General features: G+C 41.4%; 1 protein-coding gene across 1 annotated transcript in view; it reads left to right on the forward strand.

The window, feature by feature from the left end:
- The window catches only part of BRCA1 (BRCA1 DNA repair associated), a 189609-nt gene that overhangs the window by 20939 nt on the left and 148049 nt on the right, over window positions 1-20621 (forward strand). Inside the window, exons 3-5 of the mRNA XM_073562633.1 lie at window positions 11856-11958; window positions 15174-15222; window positions 19488-19630. Of these exons, the coding sequence (XP_073418734.1) occupies window positions 11856-11958; window positions 15174-15222; window positions 19488-19630 (295 nt within the window). The remainder of the gene's footprint in view (window positions 1-11855; window positions 11959-15173; window positions 15223-19487; window positions 19631-20621) is intronic.

The raw sequence follows: 20621 nt of genomic DNA on the forward strand, positions 1-20621 counted from the left end.
GTGGAAAAAAATAGATTTCTTATTTTCACGGCTCTACGTTATAAACTTCTGTGAAGCCCTTGGGGGTTCAAAGTGCTCACCACACATCTAGATAAGTTCCTTAATGGGTCTAGGTTCCAAAATGGGGTCACTTGTTGGAGGTTTCCACTGTTTAGGCACATTAAGGGCTCTCCGAACGCAACATGGCATCCGATCTCAATTCCAGCCAATTCTGCGTTGAAAAAGTCAAACGGCGCTCCATCCCTTGCGAGCTCTGCCGTGTGCTGAAATAGTGGTTTACCCCCACATATAGGGTATCGGCGTATTCAGGAGAAATTGTACAACAAATTTTGTGGTTGATTTTCTCTTTTAACACTTGTGAAAATAAAAAAAATTGGTTCTGAAGTAAATTTTTTGCAAAAAAAAGTTAAATGTTAATTTTTTCCTTCCACATTGCTTTAGTTCCTGTGAAGCACTTAAAGGGTTAATAAACTTCTTGAATGTGGTTTTGAGCACCTTGAGGGGTCTAGTGTTTAGAATGGTGCCACTTTTGGGTATTTTCTGTCATGTACACCCCTCAAAATGACTTTAAATATGATGTGGTCCCTAAAAAAAATGGTTTTGTAAATTTTGTTGTAAAAATGAGAAATCGCTGGTCAACGTTTAACCCTTATAACTTCCTAACAAAAAAAAATTTTGCTTACAAAATTGTGCTGATGTAAAGTAGACATGTGGGAAATGTTATTTATTAAGCAATTTGTGTGACACATCTCTCTGATTTGAGGGCATAAAAATTTAAAGTTTTAAAATTGCAACATTTTCAAAATTTTCGCCATATTTCCATTTTTTTCATAAATAAACACAAGACTTATCGAAGAAATTTTACCACTAATATGAAGTACAATATGTCACGAAAAAACATTCTTAGAATCAGCGGGATCCATTAAAGCGTTCCAGAGTTATAACCTCATAAAGGGACAGTGGTCAGAATTGTAAAAATTGGCCTGGTCATTAAGCTGCAAACTGGCTCTGTCGCTAAGGGGTTAAACACATCCAATTGTGGAAATCATTATTTCAAGATGTATTGATTAAAATCACCTTTTGTTTTTGGGTAAAACCCCTTTAAGAGCCAATTTCGATCAAGCGATAACCTCCCTGGTTCAAGCAGGGGTGATTTGTAAGTGTCCCCAATGCTGAGTGCTTCACAGGGTTTTATTCAAATCTACTCATTATCCCCAAAAGAGGCAGCTCGATATGTACTAATATAGATTTAAGACACTTGAACAGATGCTTTCGGCTTTGTCACTTCAGGATGGAGTCGCCCCGGTTGCATCCATGGAAACCAGAAAGTTTCTTTCATCAGTTGATATTCAAAATGCTTCTTTTCATGTGACAATTTTTCCTGGCTCATTTCTTTGCTTTGCAGTCAGTCGGAATCACTCTCTGTTCAGGGCTTTCCCATGCACCCTATGATATTAAAAAAACTGAAGTCTGAACTAAGAAAATAAATTAATGTATGCACAATGTAAGTGCATATTAACACATGACCATTAACCAGAGAAAACAAAAGGCAAAAAACAAATAAAAAGTAAAAAAAATAAACTGCAAATAATGCATAAAGGTAATAATAATAATAATAATAATAATAATAATAATAATAATAATGGTATTTAGTAAACATAATTTTGATCGAAATAATGTACAAGCCATCCCGCCACGTCACGGAAACCCTTGTGGGACAGTCCTACTCTAGTATTTAAAACCCTATGATATTAACAAAGATCCTGGCATGGCATTACTACGGTCCTGGAGAATAATGGTTTTCCCCTATCTGAATAATATTATTGTAAAAGCACCATCCTTTGCCCAAAATCTAGAGAGTTTACATATCGTTCTTCAGACCCTAGAGCGATTTGGTTGGATTATCAACAGGACAAAGTCTGTTTTCGTTCTAACATCGGCTACTTTTTCTGGTATTGGTTCTCGACACCTTTCAGTCCCTCGGTATTTCTTCCGGAGGAGAAGAGTTTCTCTTCAGTCTACCATCAGGACTTTAAACTGAACAGGCAGACATTCCCTTTTTGTACGAGGGTCCTGGGAAAGATGGTCACGTTTGCTCATTTTTGGTCAAGGCCTCTAAAGAACATGCTCCTAGCCTCTTGAGACCAATAAATACAGTCCCTAGAGTCGCTTATTTGTCTTCCCTTTCATTGCTGCCAGTCACTCGTGGTAGTTGACGTCATGCCTGTTAACTTGAGGTCACTCTCTTCATGCAATTCAGTTCCAGGTGCTCACCACGGATGCCATCCTATCTGGGGAGCAATTTTTTGTCTCTTTGGTCCAAGCGGTTTGAAGCAGGCAAGAGAGGCTGCTCCCAATCAGTGTAATGGAGCTCAGAGCTAACCATCTGGCTCTTTTACATTGGCAGCACCTACTCCAGAGTTTGCCAATTAGAGTTCAGTCTGACAATGCTACGGCTGTGGCCTATCCTAATCTCCAAGGGGGCACACAAAGCCCATCCGTTATGGTGGAAGTCGCAGGGATTCTGGAGTGGACAGAGGGCAAGGTTCTTATTCATTTCTGTAGATCATATACCAGAGGTAGACAACTGGGAGCTGGATTTTTTAAGTTGCCAGCAGCTACCCACAGGAGAGTAGGCTCTGCACCTAGAAGTGTTCAGGCAGATCTGTTGGCGGTGGGGTATGCCGGATATAAATCGATTGGCCACCAAACAAGGTGCCAAAGTTTGTGACGAGGTCTTTGGACCCACAGGCGATCGTAATCGACATCCTGGTAATCTCTTGGTCCCAGTTCACATCTGTTTCCACCTTTACCGCTTCTACCCAGACTTCGCAAAAAGATCAGGGCAGAAGGTGTTCCAGTCATTCTCATTGCTTCAGATTGGTCACATCTGATTACCAGGCCCTCCGAGGCCAGTCTACTGGCTGATGTCCCATGGGCTCTTCCAGACCTTCTGTCCTAAGGTCCGTTCTTCATTCTGAATTTACTGGTTCTTAATTTGACAGCTTGGCAAACTCTGAATAGAGCTCAGAAGCCATCCTCATTGCGAGTCTACCATCGCACTTTGGAGGACTTATTTTCGCTGGTGTGAGTCTACCAGTACTTCACCTATAGTTTTTTCTTTGCCAGTTCTGCTCTTCTTCTTACAGTCTGGAGTGAAAGCAGTGCTGGCACTTAACTTCCTCAAGGGTCTGGTATCTTCCCTGGCTATTCTGTTTCAGAGGGATTTAGCATGCTTACACCAGGTTAAGACTTTTTTCTCCACGAGGTGGCACATGTTTGGCAATCCTGTTGGGCCTCTTTGGACCTGAATCTTGTGTTGGAGGCTTTTCAGTTCTTCAGATCTTTTTCTTTCTTTTAAGGTAGCTTTTCTTATAGCCATTACCTCTATTAGGAGGGTTTCTGAGCTTGCAGCTCTGTCTTGTCACACCCATTAACCTATTCTCGATCAGGCTAAGGTAGTGTTGAGGTCAGTTCTGTAATTTCTTCTGAAAGTGGTTTGAAGTTTTCAACTTGATGAAGATATTGTTTTACCTTACTGTTGTCCAGCACCTTCTCATCCTAGAGCAAAGGTTCTGCACAGCTTGGATGTTGTTGGGGCAATAAAATATTATTTATAGGCTACTGTCTCATTTAGGCACTCTGATTCCTTGTTATACCACGGGGTCAAGACTCTTCAAAAGTGACCATTACTCGCTGCATCAAGTCTCCAGCAGGCAGGGTATAGACTGCTGGGGAAGAGCCAATTCTTTTTAATTGCAAAAATATTGTCGGCCTCCAGGTGGCAGTAGACTATCCCATGGTTGTGTCCCCCAATGAAGACGACGAGAAACAGATTTTACTGTTAGTAAAAAGTCTATTTAATGAAGTCTGACCCTTTTGGGTTTGCTCTCTGGGTTTGTGGTTTTAATTTATGTGGGTCATCATGCAGATTGTCCATATTTAATGAAGCTAATCCACATGGGCTTCCACGCAGAAGCTGCTTCAATTAATGACAACTCAATTGACCAATAGGCTGACCGCTTAGATGCTGTAGTCTTTGACTGCTGTATTTTAGGGGTTAAAGTGTTTGGATTGGTGCCGATTGTCTGCATGAACCAAGCCCCATTGATCTTGTGGTTAGAGCAGCAGTTTTTGCAGGATGACCATGATTTATGTATCTATATAGATAGAAGCATCATCTATATACACATACAATACATACTGTATATACATCATGGAGTGGGAATTAAGCCCTACGCGACCGATATTGACACATACATAATGGAATGTAAATGAATTGAAGTTTAAAGCAAGAATGAAGCAAATTAGAAATGTTTTTGATCCTTGTTAATCTTTTCCTGTCCCAGGATGGTCTGTACTGCGCTTCCCTATTGATCTGTATTTTTTCATAAACAAGTGCGAAGGAAGCTTGTTACTTCTGTGTTAATAGGTGGGGGGTGGTGGTTTTAGAAATTTTCATAAGCAAAAGAGCTGAAGGAAGTCCCCGAAACCTTTGTTGAACAGGCTTTACCTTGCTCTGGATAAGCCTATTTGCTGCAGCCTTGAACTCTGTGTATTTGCCTGTGTCTTGAGCTCACGGAAAGTGATATCTGCCAGCTCATACTTTTCCTCTTCCTCGGACAGTTTAATTTTCTTTGGCTGCCTGCTCAAACTTCTAAATTGGTATTTGGAGATCTCTTGATCCATGGAGACTGCACAGCTCATTTAACTATCAGTGCACAGCCAGGCGGCCACTTTACCTTTAGGCCAGTGAAGTGTGTTGATCCCCCTCTCCCCCCCGCCCCCCTGTATAATCAGGATAGCAGAAACTCATGGAAGAGCGTAAAATATTAATGACAGGGTGAGGTGCAAACAGGTAAGAACGAAAAGTTCCTCTCCAGATATAGCTAGATTACATGTATCAGAGTAGATGGCTAGAACGAAGTATTGATGTGGACTTATCCAGGCATTTTTTATTTAGCGGACTAGCTTTGATCTACTAGATCGAACATGGAGATAAATGAATACATAGTGGGCAGTAAAGTTACCAAGGCCTGTAGCGTATCATGCATATATCCTAATAATTCTAATAGGACCCATGCAAGATACTCTCCAGTCATCTCATGGTCACCCTCTACTACTGCAGTTCCTAACATCCGCTAGTGGAGCTATGGCAGATCTATGTTTGTGTATGTTAGGCACGTGGGGCAGCGGATGTAAATTGGAAAGTCTCCTTAAATAGGTTGTCCTCCTTTTAACTTTTGTCATTCCATAGGCTCAGAGACACGTAAAGTAACAAACTGAGCTTTTACTTACTGTCCCTATGACCAATATTGGCTGACTCGGTCTTTGCTGATCAGTTGCAGCAGTGACATCACATGTACAGCGCTTGTAACCGCTGCAGTTGATCGATAGGTTGGCTGAGTGTCTGTGCTGGTGCCAATGGCACTAGAGACTGAACCCAATAATTGGCTGCAGTGCTGTAGACTTGGGTAGAACAATGCAGCGACAGAGCGTCAGCACTGGACCCGGGGAAGGATGAGTAAAAGCTAATTTTTGTTACTTTATACATATGAGTCTATGCAGTAATAAAAGTTAAGAGGCCAAGACTTTAAGTTCAGTGATTTTTTAGATGTCATGAAAAACCAACAAGTGCATATTTCATCATGCAAATAACCAAGAAATGTCTGAAAGCCCAGAGGGGTTCCATACCTGTAGACAGGAAGGCAGCCATGATGACATGCATTCATTGGAGGCCCATTGCGTTATCATACAGCAACAAATAAATATAGCGCAAAAGACCCTGCTACATCCTTTCAGGACTCCATACCACAGTGTGTCTTTGGAAAATTGCCAAGTACAAAGTCTTAAAGGCTGGATTAACATTGTATCTCAAACTGCTTCCGCATCTCGAGATCAGTGCATGTTCCATAATGCTATACCGCTGATATGTTGTTATTGGTGAGGTTTCCAAATTGACTGAAGATAAAAGCAGCTTGTGTAAGTAGCTGTATGGCCATATACTGCAGGCCATCTAATATATAAAGCTCAGTGTGTATGTGTTTGTGTGTGTGTTTGTTTGTATGTGTGTGTGTATGTCTGGGATTGGCATCTGCACCGTCGCAGCTACAGCCACAAAATTTTGCACAGTCACACATCTGGACCATCATAGGCTATGTTGTGAGGCAAAATTTTAACCCCACGCGTTCCAATTTACCAAACAATTTGGACTATTATTCTTATCATTTCTATGGTTTTATCGTCCTTCTGTAAAGCTGGAAATAACACAATTTATTACCGTGCCAACACAGACCACCCTCTGACACAGACTGCAGGGGGAGCCCAGCATCACATAGGATAGGATTAGATACATGGCTCAGCAGTCAGTATCACACAGGATAGGATTAGATACACAACTCAGCAGTCTGTATCACACAGGAGAGGATTAGCCACATGGCTCAGCAGTCAGTATCACACAGGATAGGATTAGATACACGGCTGAGCAGTCAGTAACACACAGGATAGGATTAGATACACTGCTCAGCAGTCAGTATCACACAGGATAGGATTAGATACACGGCTGAGCAGTCAGTAACACACAGGATAGGATTAGATACACTGCTCAGCAGTCAGTATCACACAGGATAGGATTAGATACACGGCTGAGCAGTCAGTAACACACAGGATAGGATTAGATACACTGCTCAGCAGTCAGTATCACACAGGATAGGATTTGATACACGGCTCAGCAGTCGGTATCACACAGGATAGGATTAGATACACAGCTCTGCAGTCAGTATCACACAGGAGAGGATTAGACACATGGCTCTGCAGTCAGTATCACACAGGTTAGGATTAGATACACAGCTCTGCAGTCAGTATCACAGGGTAGGATTAGATTCACGGCTCAGCAGTCAGTATCACACAGGATAGGATTAGATACATGGCTGAGCAGTCAGTAACACACAAAAGGATTAGGTACACTGCTCAACAGTCAATATCACACAATAGGATTAGGTACATGGCTCAGCAGACGGTATCACACAGGATAGGATTAGATACACTGCTCAGCAGTCAGTTTCACACAGGATAGGATTAGATACACGGCTGAGCAGTCAGAAACACACGATAGGATTAGATACACAGCTCAGCCGAAAGTATCACACAGGAGAGGATTAGGTACACAGCTCAGCAGACATTATCACACAGGATAGAGTAAGGGTACCGTTACACTTAGCGATGCACCAGCGATCCCGACAACGATGTGGATCGCTGGTGCATCGCTAAGTGGTCGCTAGTGAGCTGCCACACAGGCAGATCTCACCAGCGACATAGCAGGGGTCGGGGGTCGCTACTTACCTGTCAGACGCGGCGATCCTGACGTCCTCCCGCCCGTGTCCACGCGTTGCTCGTCGGCGCCACAGGAAGTCCAGCAGGAAGCGCCTGACGAGAAATGGTCCAGGACGTTCTTGCATGACCAGCGATGAGCAGCAGGGGAGCCGGTCGCAGGTAAGTATCAGACATAGCGATATCGCTAGCAATATCGCTGCTACGTCACAAAATCGGTGACGTTACAGCGATATTGCTAGCGATATCGCTATGTGTAACGGGCCCCGTAGATACACAGCTCAGAAACAGGATGTGCCAAAGGAGAGGACATTTTCATTCCAAGAATTCCACTCATTCCATCTGATTTGTTTTTTGATTTTAAACGCCTCCAGTTTCCAGTTCAACTGCTATTTGCAATGTCCATTAACAATGCTCAGGGACAGTCCTTGAAAGTAGTAGGGATCGATTTGCAATCTCCATGCTTTTCTCATGGTCAACTTTACGTGGTCTGTTCAAGAGTTGGAACTGCCAAAAATCTGTTCATCTTTGCACCGAAAGGAAAAACCAAAAATCTTGAATGAGTTGGAAAAAAAAATACTATCAATACTTGGGTAATCGTTTAGTTAATTTTTGTTGCAAATCTGTAGTGTTGAATATATGATGTGAAATGTTTTTATGTGCAATATAATCATAATTTGTTATAACTAACCACAGTTGGTTACTATGCCCGGGCAACACCGGGCTCTTCAGCTACAGTAGTTATCCATAAAGCTGTATTTAGCTGCTGACTACTTAAAAGCTGCACCATTCTCCATGTTTGTGCAGTTTGCGTCATAGAAAATGCACATTCGCCAGTGTGCGCTACCACGATTTGTCTTTTCCCATATGGTGGATGCACTTGATGTTGCTTTTACACAAATTCTCAACATTTTCTAGATTTTTTTCACTATTTATCCAAAGATCTATTTATCTAATGATGACTAGTAGTTAATGTTTAATATGTTAATAGACTCCAAATAGTGTTTCTATTCACAGCTTATATTCTTTGATCACGACACAGTATCTGGTAGACGGTGTCCACCAGGACGTTCTCTAGAAACTTATTGGTTAAATCTTTTATTTGCCCATATACCAGTTGTTAAAGCAATTAGCTGCTAAAACTCATTAAGTACAGTGAAGCCGCCAGGAATTAGTACTTCAGAGCACTAGCATATCCTTAATAACCCCACAGGATCTACTCTCCAGAGATTCAACACAAACTGCAGACAGGAGGAACTCATTTATACCACTAACATATTCAATCAATAAGCCAAGAGAGGAAAATCAAGACAGGGCTCTGTATGCAGTTTGTTCTTATAAAATCCCTCGGTCCTACCTTTGAATTTACTAGTCATCAAAAAAATCTACAAATCAAATATAATGTAAATCTGTGAATGCTTGTAGTTGTACACGTGCAGTGTTCTCTGAGACTATGGTATCTGCATGAAGTGAATTTATTGCCTTTTTAAGTAGAATCAGAAGCAGTCTGCGGTCCTGCCTGCCCTACTATGTTAAAGGTGTTGTCCTACTCGGGTTCACCTGATTCCCTCTAGGAGCAACCCTTTAAAGCAGATCTGCAGATCAGATTTCACAATAGGTACTGCATACATTATTAAATAGATCTATTAAAACTGTTAAGATTTGTGTTCTTATTTTGAAAATCCATTTGAGAATGGATGTATAATTCTTTTTGAAAAGTTTTAAGCTTGGTCTTCACCCACCTTGCCTGATAGACTGCTCCTCAGGGTCCCTCCTCTGCTGCTGCGATCACACTAAATACAGTACGTTGTCAGTCAGACTGCAGGGGCGACGGTGGGATACTCTTAGATTCTTGAGTTCTCTTACTGTACAGTTAGACTTTATAAAATTAAGAAACTTATTAAAACCAATGTTAAGTTACAGCAGAACAGTTGGCAATAAACAAATCCTTATATACCTCAGGTACAATAATGTCAAGCATACAAACCAATGTTCATACGTTTTAGAACAAAATTCTGCCCCCCTTCCCCTCAAACAAACATCCCTTTTCCTTTTGTGGTGTGCAATGCAAGATGACCAATTAAGTTAAAATGAGATAATTCCCTTCTGTTAATGAATCTGCTATAACATAATCCAGTTGAGACCGGAATTAGAGACGTCTCATAGAACCAACAAATTGAAGACTTCCTTTGCCAGCGCATCAAAAACTACAGCTGGGCATTTTATAGAGTCACACCATTATTTCCCAAATTTACTGTTCACTCCCCTCTTAATATAGAACTTTTTTCCATTATAATTGTATTATTCAAGCTCTGAACCACTTCCTCCATTGAAGGAGGTCCATTTCCCAACCGATGTTTGCCAATAGACTTCCTAATTTGATAAAATATTTTAGCAATGATAAACTGCACTTGGGAAGATCCGACTACATCCCTGTTATGATGAGTCACTGAAGGAGGAAAAAACAAAATACCAGCTAAGTCCAGAAAAACCAGAGAGGTTGGCAGCTATCGGATTGCAGACCCCTGAACCTATCCACAACAACTAGCAGTAGCCGTGGGGGGTTCCTACGGTGCCCTAGACCCCTCGATCACAGCCGGAGAGCTACATAGCCTAAAGACAGAAAGGGGAAAAACTAAACTGCCCCAGAGCAGACCCCAAAGCAATAGGCAGCCCCCAACATATAATGACGGTGAAGCAAGATGAAAACACTAACACAAATAGAAAGATAGGTTGAGCAAATGATGGGGCCCAAGCTAACTACATAGGACAGGATAGGAAAGCTGCTGTCTGCCATCCGCAAAAACCCTATCAAAATGAGCCTACCGACAGATAGGAAAAACAGGCCCTGAAGTCGCTAGGCTTCAAAAGACTATATCAGCACTCAGGTATATTCTGAAGACAGAGCAAAAGATCAACAGATCAGAGACAAAAATGGAATTCAGCTCACCCCCGGCCGGGGATGGCAGAACTCCCAAAAAACAAGGCAAACAAAAACAAAACTGAAGAGTACAAAGCAGAGCAGAAAAACTTAGCTTTGAGACGCAGGAATCAGACTGGTCTCCAAGAATCCAGCAGGAAAATCACCAGCCAGGAAGAAGGGCGTCGGCAGCCTTATATCCAGTCCTCAATTCCAGCCACCCAGTCATCATCTAGCTGCCCAGGTGTTTGGTAATCAGTCTCACTACCTTCCTTCACTAGAGGAGGGAGTTCATCAGACCTCAATGATGAAGGGAAAAATGAACTCACAACAATCACCCCAAGGCACCGAGCGTGCGGGACTGGGGAAAGAGAGCAGCCGTTGACATTGATGGATAGGTCTGGTGGAGGTGTAGAGTGAGATGGGGGAAAGATGATGAATTCTGTTTTGTCCATGTTCAGTTTGAGAAAGCGAGCAGAGAAGAAGGCTGAGATAGCAGACAGACATTGTGGGATTTCAGTCAGTATTCGGGTTATGCATCCATTTTGACCTGGATTATCAATATAAGAACGTCAGGTGTAAGAGATCGATTTAATAAGGTATGCAATTTACATTATGAAATCAGATGACCGATACGTTCATGTGCACCGTGCTGTTGGTCAAACGTTCTCAGTAGGTCATCAGTCCCCATGTTGGGACCTTTGAGGAGATGCACATTATTGTGAGAATGATGTAATATTCTGCTGTTAATCACGAGTACTGGATCAATTATGTTCAGTTCATTAAGAGGCACGTGCAATATTTCCAATTCATAATATTCTTGTGATTGTCCGATGTCTCACAGTATATTCTCCTAGTGAACCCATGTGTTTGTTTTTGTGTCTGTTTGACAGGTTACACCTTTTCTTATGCTCTATGGAGCAGACTGAGAACCAGAGAAACAAATTGTGCCTATTCTAGCTATCTTTTCCAAAAGCTGAATTCCACATCTACACTGCTCAATACACCTTTTTTAATGCTCTATGGAGCAGACTGAGAGCCAGAGAAACAGATTGTGCATATTCTAGCTAGCTTTTCCTAGAGATGGATTCACATCTACACTGCTCAACACCACTGTATAATTTTCCTCCATGCCTTTTCCACTTCCAACTGCGTGCTAAGGAACGATGATCAGGACTAATCCCCCTTTTCTGTGTGTTAAGGGTATAGGAGCCCTCATAGCTTTTAGCTTCCCCCTGTCGTGTCATAGACAGCTGGTAAGTAGAGAGAAATTATGCAAAGGGGAGATTTGGTGAAAAATGCCATGTACAAGTGATATAATGACCAGAGATGAGGCTATTCCTTGGGTATACGCATAACCGCTTATTCTAAAAAGTTATTTTAAGGTATAGTTGCCCTTTAAATACAAATTTCTGCCTCTCTTGTTCAAAAATTAGCGGATTAAATCTATTTTTTGCCTTTTTACCCCCTAATTCTATACAAATTGTAGTTCTGCTATTCTGCATGTAATTCACATTATATTAAATTGCTAGCAATGGTTTTTGGCTGGAGTAATGCCTGCCTGTATGTGAACTTCCTGCTAGCAAGTGTCATTATTTATTATCAGGAAACCAGCACGGACACACGGCTCGCTAGGGGCGCAGACACGTGGAACTGTAAGCAGCCGAAGCGTCAGAAGAAAGAGACCAAACAACTAATAACAGACTTCGGTAAGATGCTGTGAGGTGAAGGGTGACAGACTGTTTTTAGGAGGTTTAATTGGGAGTCGGCGTTCCTTTTTTTTTTTTTTTTTTTTACCAGCAGTCTCTGGGGTTCAGCTGTTTTTTTTAAATGTGTGAGCACATTAGAGTTAATAGCAGCTACAGAAATAGTGGTCTGAAGGGGATCAGTGAGACAATTAATCCTTCCTACGGGGGGGTATCACATAAGCTACATTTAAGACCTACCCACAGTATAGGTGATAAATGTGGATTGCTGGGGGCCATCACCCATCCTCAGAATAGGGAGGCAGTGAGCATGCATGAACTCTTCTATATACCTTGAATGGCCACTCATGATCACTATTCATATTCACTCTCCATTCATACTTTTGGCTGCTCAATTTTCATGACAATCGTCACTGTTGATCCATGAGATATACATTTATTATCAATTCTATGTATACATAATTTTAAAGGCTCAGCCCCTTTAAAGGTAATGTCTCAAGGATACTGCTGTACACTTTTTTGATTGGTGTAACTTCCCAGGTCTTAGTGGGATGTTCTTAGCCTATCATAGCTCTTACACAGCGGCTTTTGGGTTTGGTGATGTCTTGTCTTCTATTTCGACCCATTCCACTGCTACCATTTTTCCTTCTTATGTTTTAATTTTTTTTCCAACTTTTACAAGAATTGTATTACATTACATTATTCATTTTACAAAACGTATGTAGTGGAAAATGGGCAAAAAAAATCCAAGTGGGGTGGAGTAGCGAAAAAGTTCAAATCCATTTTTGTTTTTTTGAGTTTTATAGAGGTTGTCGACTACTTTATCATTGAGCTATATTTAAGATCAAAAGGAGGCGGGTATTCAAATCAATAGAAGGCGGATCTGCGGGACCCGGCTGTGGCCACTATGAGAAGACTGAGTGGCTCCGCAATTGAGCATTTCTGCCCCTCCACACCACCCCCGTCATCACGAAGGACAGCTGATCGCCAGGAGTCACGGTTGTCGGACGCCCTGACCGATCAGACATTGATTAACTATCCAACTACCAGGGCTGTGGAGTCATGGAAATTGAGGAGTCAGAGCTTACCGGCTCCAGAGCCCTGCCTACTACTACCATAAAGTAGTGAACAACCTCTTCAAGTTTTGAGTATTCATTGTGTAGTAAATTAAACCTGACAATGTGACTTTTTATTTGGGAGGTCAGTACAGTTCCTGAGATAATTTGTAAATAGGTTTGTTTTTCTCTTGATGGGTGGGGTAGGGATTGTTTGTTTTCTTGAAAGTAGTGAAAAAAATTTAGGCATTTGTCAAAAAAACAAACCTAAGGAAATATAAAAAATGAATACCTTTTTTTTTATATCTAATCACTGTTAGAAAACCCAAAACTTTTAATATTTCTGTTAAAGGGAACCTGTCCGCAGGATTATGCTGAGTAACCTACAGACACTGTCAGTCTGGTGCCATTATATTGATTAATATGGTGCCTTAGTTGATGGAATCTGTCTTGTGGTTGTTTTAATCTTTTTATTTTCAGTTTTGAGTTAGTAATATGCCTGGGCTCTGGGGTGGCCTGTGGGCGGGCTTCATGTGGTGCTCTGATTAGGTATTCATAATGAAGACTGGTGACAGGTCACTGATCCCTCACTGTCCTGCCCCCTAGTTTACATAGTAAATATTAAATGCATATAATATTCATTATTTAAAAATAATAGTATACTAGTATTAAAAAAAAAATAAATCACATTCATCAGGCAGGCATCGGCAGCAGCACTTGCGCTGCAGCATGATCACATCTATAATATGCATTCAATTGTTCTATGTATATTTAGTCATAAACTCATTGTAAAAAATGGCGCCGACCGCGCCTGCGCAGTAGCCTCTATTGGCAATCCGATAGATGATACTGCGCATGTGCCACCGACACCATCTTGGTGGAGACAATTTTTTTTTCTCTCAAGCAAAATAAATCTCCGATAGATGCTACTGTGCAGGCGGGGCTGGCACCATTTTGAAAAAGATTTTTTTTTTTTTTTTTTAGTATAAATGTTTATGACTAAATAAAACAATTGAATGCATGTTATAGATGCGATCATGCTGCAGTGCAGGTGCTGCCACCAACGACTGCCTGCAGAGTGATTTTTTTTTTTTCAATACATATAATATTGATTATGTAAATTAGGGGGCAGGTCAGTGAGGGATCAGTGACCTGTCAGCAGTCTTCACTATGAATAGCTAATCAGACCACCACATGAAGACCCTCCACAGGCCGCCCTGGAGCACGAGCATATCATTAACTCAAAACTGAAAATAAAGATTAAATAATAACCACAAGACGGATTTCATCAACCAAGGTATCGTTGTAATCAGTGTAACGGCGCCGACCTGACACTGTCTGTAGGTTACTGTGCACAGTCCTGCTGACAGGCTTTGTGAGGGCTTGTTTTTTGCTTGGCTACCTGATGCTTTTGTTGATGCCATATTGGGATGTGGATGACAATTTAATGACTTTTTATTGCTGGAACTATGTGACGACTGAAAAACAGCAATGGCTTTTCTTCTTTTCCTTCTATCGTACAAGATATTTAATTTTACATTTTTATTGTTTGAACTTCTACTGATTTGGTGATGCCATGTTTTTTTTTTTAATAAACTTGGTGAAAGTTGAGTCAAACTTTTTTATATTTTTTCTTTTTAAAACTTTTTTTTTTTATGCTTTATTGTGAAATTTCCTAAGGGGACTTGAACCTGCTATCATTTGTTCGTCTTTTTTTTTTGTATTGCAATATAAAATGAAAATGACGTTCTCCTATAAAGCCCTGGCAAATGCTATATAGAAGGGCTAAGATTTTCAGCAGGCCCCTGATAGCCATGCTAATCGATACACAACGCTCTATTAATTCCACAGTCAGTAGGTTAGTAGACCAGGAAAATTTGTTCACCTCTTATTAGTGTAAAGCAATTTTACTATCAGAGTCAACTGATATGAAGAGTGGGTGGAATATGGTAGAGATAACTTGAAATGTCTAGCTCAACATGGCATGCAAGACTTTATCATGAGATAAATAGTGTTAATACAGTGCAAAAAGTTGTGGTGTGGGCTTGGGTAGAGGCACTTTATATTCATAAGTCATATATTTGCATTTCAATCCCACAACATAATTAATGTGTAGTTGGTTTTAGCCAGAATCTTAATTGCTGCTTTAATTGTTTGTTTTAGTGTCTGACTCCTCTGAAGATGATTTATTCAAGAAAGCCGGCAGCTTGGGGTAAGCAGAGGCAATAACGTGCGAATGCTAAAATTGAAGAAGTGCTTTAATAACACAGTCGCTCTTCAGGATCTGCAGTTCCTTCACTCGTGAGGTGATTGTTGTGTTCTGGCCAGAAGATCCTTGCTGGCCTTAGGTCACTTATTGCGTCTACTTATCTTGCGTGGACGCCCATTGACGCCCTCCAAGTCTCTTCTCATACTGTAAAACTTTCACCGGTTTTACGGCCGTGTGCGGTTCTGCCTCGATGCTTTGGGGGATTGTGTTTCCCTCTGCTGTTATGAACTCATAAACTTGGTTTTAGTATGCGAAGGTCCTTCAGGAGTCATGAGTTTTTATCATGGGCTTTAAATCACCTCCATAGTCCCAGGACTACTTTTTATAACACTGCCGAAACCAGGCAAAAAGGTTCCGAGTGCTGTGTGTCACCGGCCATTAGTCTTCTGCTGAGAGATGGCCTCTTTTCTGATAGTCGAGCTATAAACCGGGAATGAAGAGTTTGCATTGCTCCTAACATTTCTTTATATACTATTCCATAAATCATTAACCATTTATCCCAGCTAGATAAATAATTGACATGCCAGTCAATGCCAAAGTCTCGTGAGAGGGCATAACCCCTGCTTCTATGGGTTTTCTCTGCAATACAAAGAAATCTGAACCATTTTCTGTGGTGATTGTAGAGTTTTATTACATTGCCGCGCCTTCCCGCCTGGCACGTACGGTCAGGTAGATCTGTGATATTATTGATGACTGCAGCTTCAAGTGTGGAAATGAATGTCTGCTGCAGGATGTCAGATATAAACTACTTACCATTGTTTATCTGAGATATGAATTACAGCGCATGAATCCCCATGGACGTAATAGAAAATAGCCATAAGGCTGGCATCAAGCATGCAGTTTGGGTGCTGTTTTTTGAGCCAAATCTAGTAGTAGACTGAAAAGGAATAGGAGATGTGCTTGTTTTTTTTTCTTCTTCTGAATCTTCTGGCTTTGGCTCATAGTTAACCACGTTTTTGTGCATATCCGAAAAAGACCAATACTGCCAAGACGGAGGCCATACTGTGTCCACAGTGACTCCGTCTGCTCCTTTCAAGTGAATGGCTCCATCAGGTTCTTACAGGAATAGCTTTTTTTTTTTTTTTTTTTTCAGTAATTCCCTCAGAAACCCTGACACAGTGCTTGGCGCAAAGCACGGTGTGTGAACAGAAAAGTAGCATTTACCGAAATACGCATTACATCTGTGCCTATAGCTGCACCCATGAGATAGGCAAAGGGACATTTCATTATGAGTGCACTGGATAATGTGTATTATCAAAGGGAACTTGTCAGCTGATTAAGCTCACATGAACTTTTTTTTTTTAACGTGTGTGTAATGTAGTCAGTGTGATATGTTCACCCTCTCTCTGTAATCGCGGTTTTGCTCCTCTTCTCTTTATTCCACAAGGGTAACAGGAGAAAATGGACTACAAAATTTGTTGAGCAAGTTCCCCTAAGTACGTCAATACCCTATATGTGGGGGAAATCCACTGTTTGGGCGCACTGCAGGGCTTGGAAGGGATGGAGAGCCATTTTTTAAACCCAAAATTTGTTGGAATAATTATCGGACACCATGTCTCATTTGGAGAGCCCCTAATGTGCCTAAACAAGAGAAACCCCCCGCAAATGACACCATTTTGGAAACAACACCCCTTAAGGATTTTTATTAGGGGTACAGTGAGCATTTTTAACTCACAGGTATGACACAGAATTTGACAACATTAGGTCGTCATATTGAATATGTCTTCATTAGTGTTGAGTGCAAGTGCTCACTATTCTTCCAATTTGCATTGAGTGCTCGGGTATGCACAAAATATCGCGGGTGCTCGAGTAACATGCTCGATTCCCTTCCCCACATGTTTTGTGGCTTTTAGACACCCCCCCCCCCAAAAAACCATGTGGGGATCCATCATACTCCATGCATACCCGATGCAAACTTGAGTAGCAAGCACTTGTGCTTTTTTTTTTTTTTTAACTTTTGAAAAAAAAATTCTGCATCCAGCCCTAAACTCTTAACAGCCCCAACCGCAAAGAATGGAAAATATTGAAAAAAAAAAAAGTGTTTCATAATTTTTTTTTCTAACCAAGGGGGTGACAAAAGGGGATTTGATGTACAGTTCTTTTTGTATTTTGATCACCGTGATAGGGTCTATCGCAGTGATCAAAAGGAATCAATAGGAAAAATTCCTTACTGCCGGCAAATCTTGGCGGGTGCACTACTCATACGCCTGCCATTTTTTTTTCCAGGAAGCTTATGTGGAGAGCCAGGGGGACAGATAAGGAGGGCCCGGGGATGGGGCGGCAGGTATTGGGGAGGATTCGGGGGTTAAAAAAAAATGTCAATCTCTGTTGATTCCATGGAGTACCATAAAAAACATTATCAAATGGAAAGAACATGGTACCACAACAAACCTGCCAAAAGAGGGCTGCCCACCAAAACTCTTAGCCTGGGCAATTAGGGCATTAATCAGAGAGGCAGCACAGAGACAAAAGGTAACTCTGAAGGAGCTGCAGAGTTCACAAGCAGAGACTGTAGTATCTGTCCATATGATCTCAAAAAGCCATACACTCCATAGAGGAGGCCATTATGGCAGAATGGGCAGAAAAAAGCCTATCCTTTCACAAAAAGAAATCGTAAGGCTTGTTTTGAGTTTGCCAAAAGACATGTGGGAGACTTCCAAAAATTATGGTGGAAGGTGCGGGTGATCAGATGAGACCAAAATTGAACTTTTTGGCTGCCAAGGTAAATACTATGGTGCCAAACCAACACAGCTCATCACCCCAAGATCATAATCCCCACAGTGATACATGGTGGTGGCAGCATCATGCTGTGAGGATGTTTTTTGGCGACTGGGAAAATGGTTTGAGTTGAGGGGGAAGATGGATGGTGCGAAATTAGGGATATTCTTCAGCAAAACATGTTTCAGTCTGTCATTGATTTGAGACTGTGACAGAAGTTCACCTTAAAACAATACAATAACCCAAAGCCTACTGCTAAAGCAACTCTCGAGTGGTTTAAGGGTCAACGTGTAAATGTTCTGGAGTGGCCTAGTCGAAACCCAGATCTTGATCCAATTGAGAATCTGTGGTCAAACTTGAAGATTGCTGATCACCAGAGGAAACCATCTAACTTGAAGGAGACGTAAGTTTTGCCTTGATGAATGGGCAAAAATCCCAAAGGCAAGATGTGGAAAGCTCATAGAGACATATCCAAAGTGACTTGCAACTGTATTTGCCTCAAAAGGAGGCTCTACAAAGGACCGACTTTAGGGGGTGAATCGATCAGCGAGCTGGACGCTGGTATCCAAGGTAAACAGAGAGTTTCTAAGTGCCGCGCGGCACTTGGAAACCCTCTGTGTACCTTAGTTACCAGTGCGCTGATGCTGGGAAATGGTAACCAAGGTAAACAGCAGGTTTCTACGTCCCGCTCGGCGCTTAGAAACCCGCTGTTTATCTGGGTTACCAGCTCCCTGCACCAGCGCGCTGGTAACTAAGGTACACAGCAACGTGAGCGCTTGGCGTCGCTGGTGCTGATCGCTGCTGAGATCTGCCTGTTTGGCAGCTCAAAAGCGACCATGTTAGCGACACACCAGTGATCCTGACAAGATCATATAGTTGTCGGGATCGCTGGTGAGTCGCTATGTGTGATGGGGCCCTTAGATTGAAAGCCTGCTGCTCCTTAAAGTAAATAAATTACGGTAGTTGATCCTGGTAGGCACACTTTCAGGCAACCGGGCAGCATTGGAATGCTGTTTACTTGTAGATTAAACATTTTATCTTCAGGTGAATAAAGTTTTCTGAGGTGACTGGTTTCCTTTTAAAGGGAATTTGTCATCAGGTTTTTGCTACCTAATCTGAGAGCAGCATGATGGGGCAAGAAACCAAATTCCAGCAAAGTCTGGATGACATGTGCATGCATGGTCACTGAAACTGCCAGGATCTGATGATCTGGCTAGCTAAAGCACTGCATTTGCATTGCAAGCTCTATGACAAAGACCTTGTAAGCACTTCACTCCTTACCTAGGAGACTGGACACCGCTGATTGCACGCAAGCACTAAACAATATAAAAATTCCCATATTCTAACAATGTAGAGGATTGTTATTAAGATGCAAGCTCCTTTTTTTTTTTTTTTTTTTTTTATACAAGCCTTTGTGATTTTTCCTTTTTAAGAAGCTGGAACAACCCCTTTTGATTTATAGATATTAATATTTCATCTTTTATTGATAGTGATGCTGATCAGCCATCCATGTTAAGTGAGCCCAGTTTATCTTTCGAACTTGAAAACGGAGGAAACAACTTGACGGCCAATGAAGCAAATGATCAGGTTTCTTCTAAAATGGAGACAGAAGATATGGCAGCCTCCGATCTAGGTATGTTGTGATTCAATTTGGGTGAAGATTCTGTTATATAGCTTTAGTATTTGGCATTCTTGAGGATCAGTACCTTTATAATATGTTGTGAGCACACCAATAAAATTGACGTCCTGGTTTCATTATCCAACTTTCTTTTGTAATGTTTTGGAGAATATCTCTGGTAGGATTCTAGAGTTGAGTAACTACGAACAATACTAGAGGCCTTGGAATGATGCCTGCAAGGCAGTCAACAAATCTAAGCCAGATTTTTTTTTAATTGGGCAAGAGCTATAGCATTATTTACCCTGCCTTACACCAAGCTTCTTTTGGAGTAGAGATGGAGGAAAAAGTGGTTGTCTTGAAAAATGAGGAAAGATTCAGGAGTCCATTTACATTAATAGCATTGGTGATCACTGATCTATGAGCTGATGAGACCGTGACATGACTAGAAAGTGAATTAGGCTATGTTCACAACATAACATATTGACTGTAATCATGCAGACTGAGCCACTATGTGCTATGTTGGACATCATTTTGAGGTGGTCTCTAAGATGTGGTCGGAAGAGAATCGGCTGCTTTGTTGACTTGACCTCACTGGAAGCGGCAGATTTGTATGCATGAGCGGTTCGTGACTTCTCTGAGCTGTCAGATATTGGCGCCGAGCACAACACACAGGTAGTTAGCAACTACCTGCCTATAAATTTTTAAACCCGTAAGAAAAAAATTAAATAATCCCGGATAACCCCTCCATGGCTAAGGTCTCACACGATGCTCAGCAGAGATGCAGTTGAGGATTCTTCATGAAAGTGTTATTTGCTTTCAATCTGATCATTAGGAAGCTAAAATTAACTTTTTAATGCGAGAACTGCATGACTATGACCAGCTTATTTGTAAGCCACTGTGACTTTCTTGATGGAGCAGTATTTGTGGTGCATTATGGCTGTATGGTGCGTAGTAATCAAAAGATACTTGGGCCCCAACACAGAAAGTGATGTTACTTTGCACTTGC

The sequence above is a fragment of the Dendrobates tinctorius genome, unplaced genomic scaffold, assembly GCF_039654945.1.
Source record: "Dendrobates tinctorius isolate UK_male_01 unplaced genomic scaffold, ASM3965494v1 ptg000360l, whole genome shotgun sequence".
Taxonomy (NCBI): Eukaryota; Metazoa; Chordata; class Amphibia; order Anura; family Dendrobatidae; genus Dendrobates; species Dendrobates tinctorius.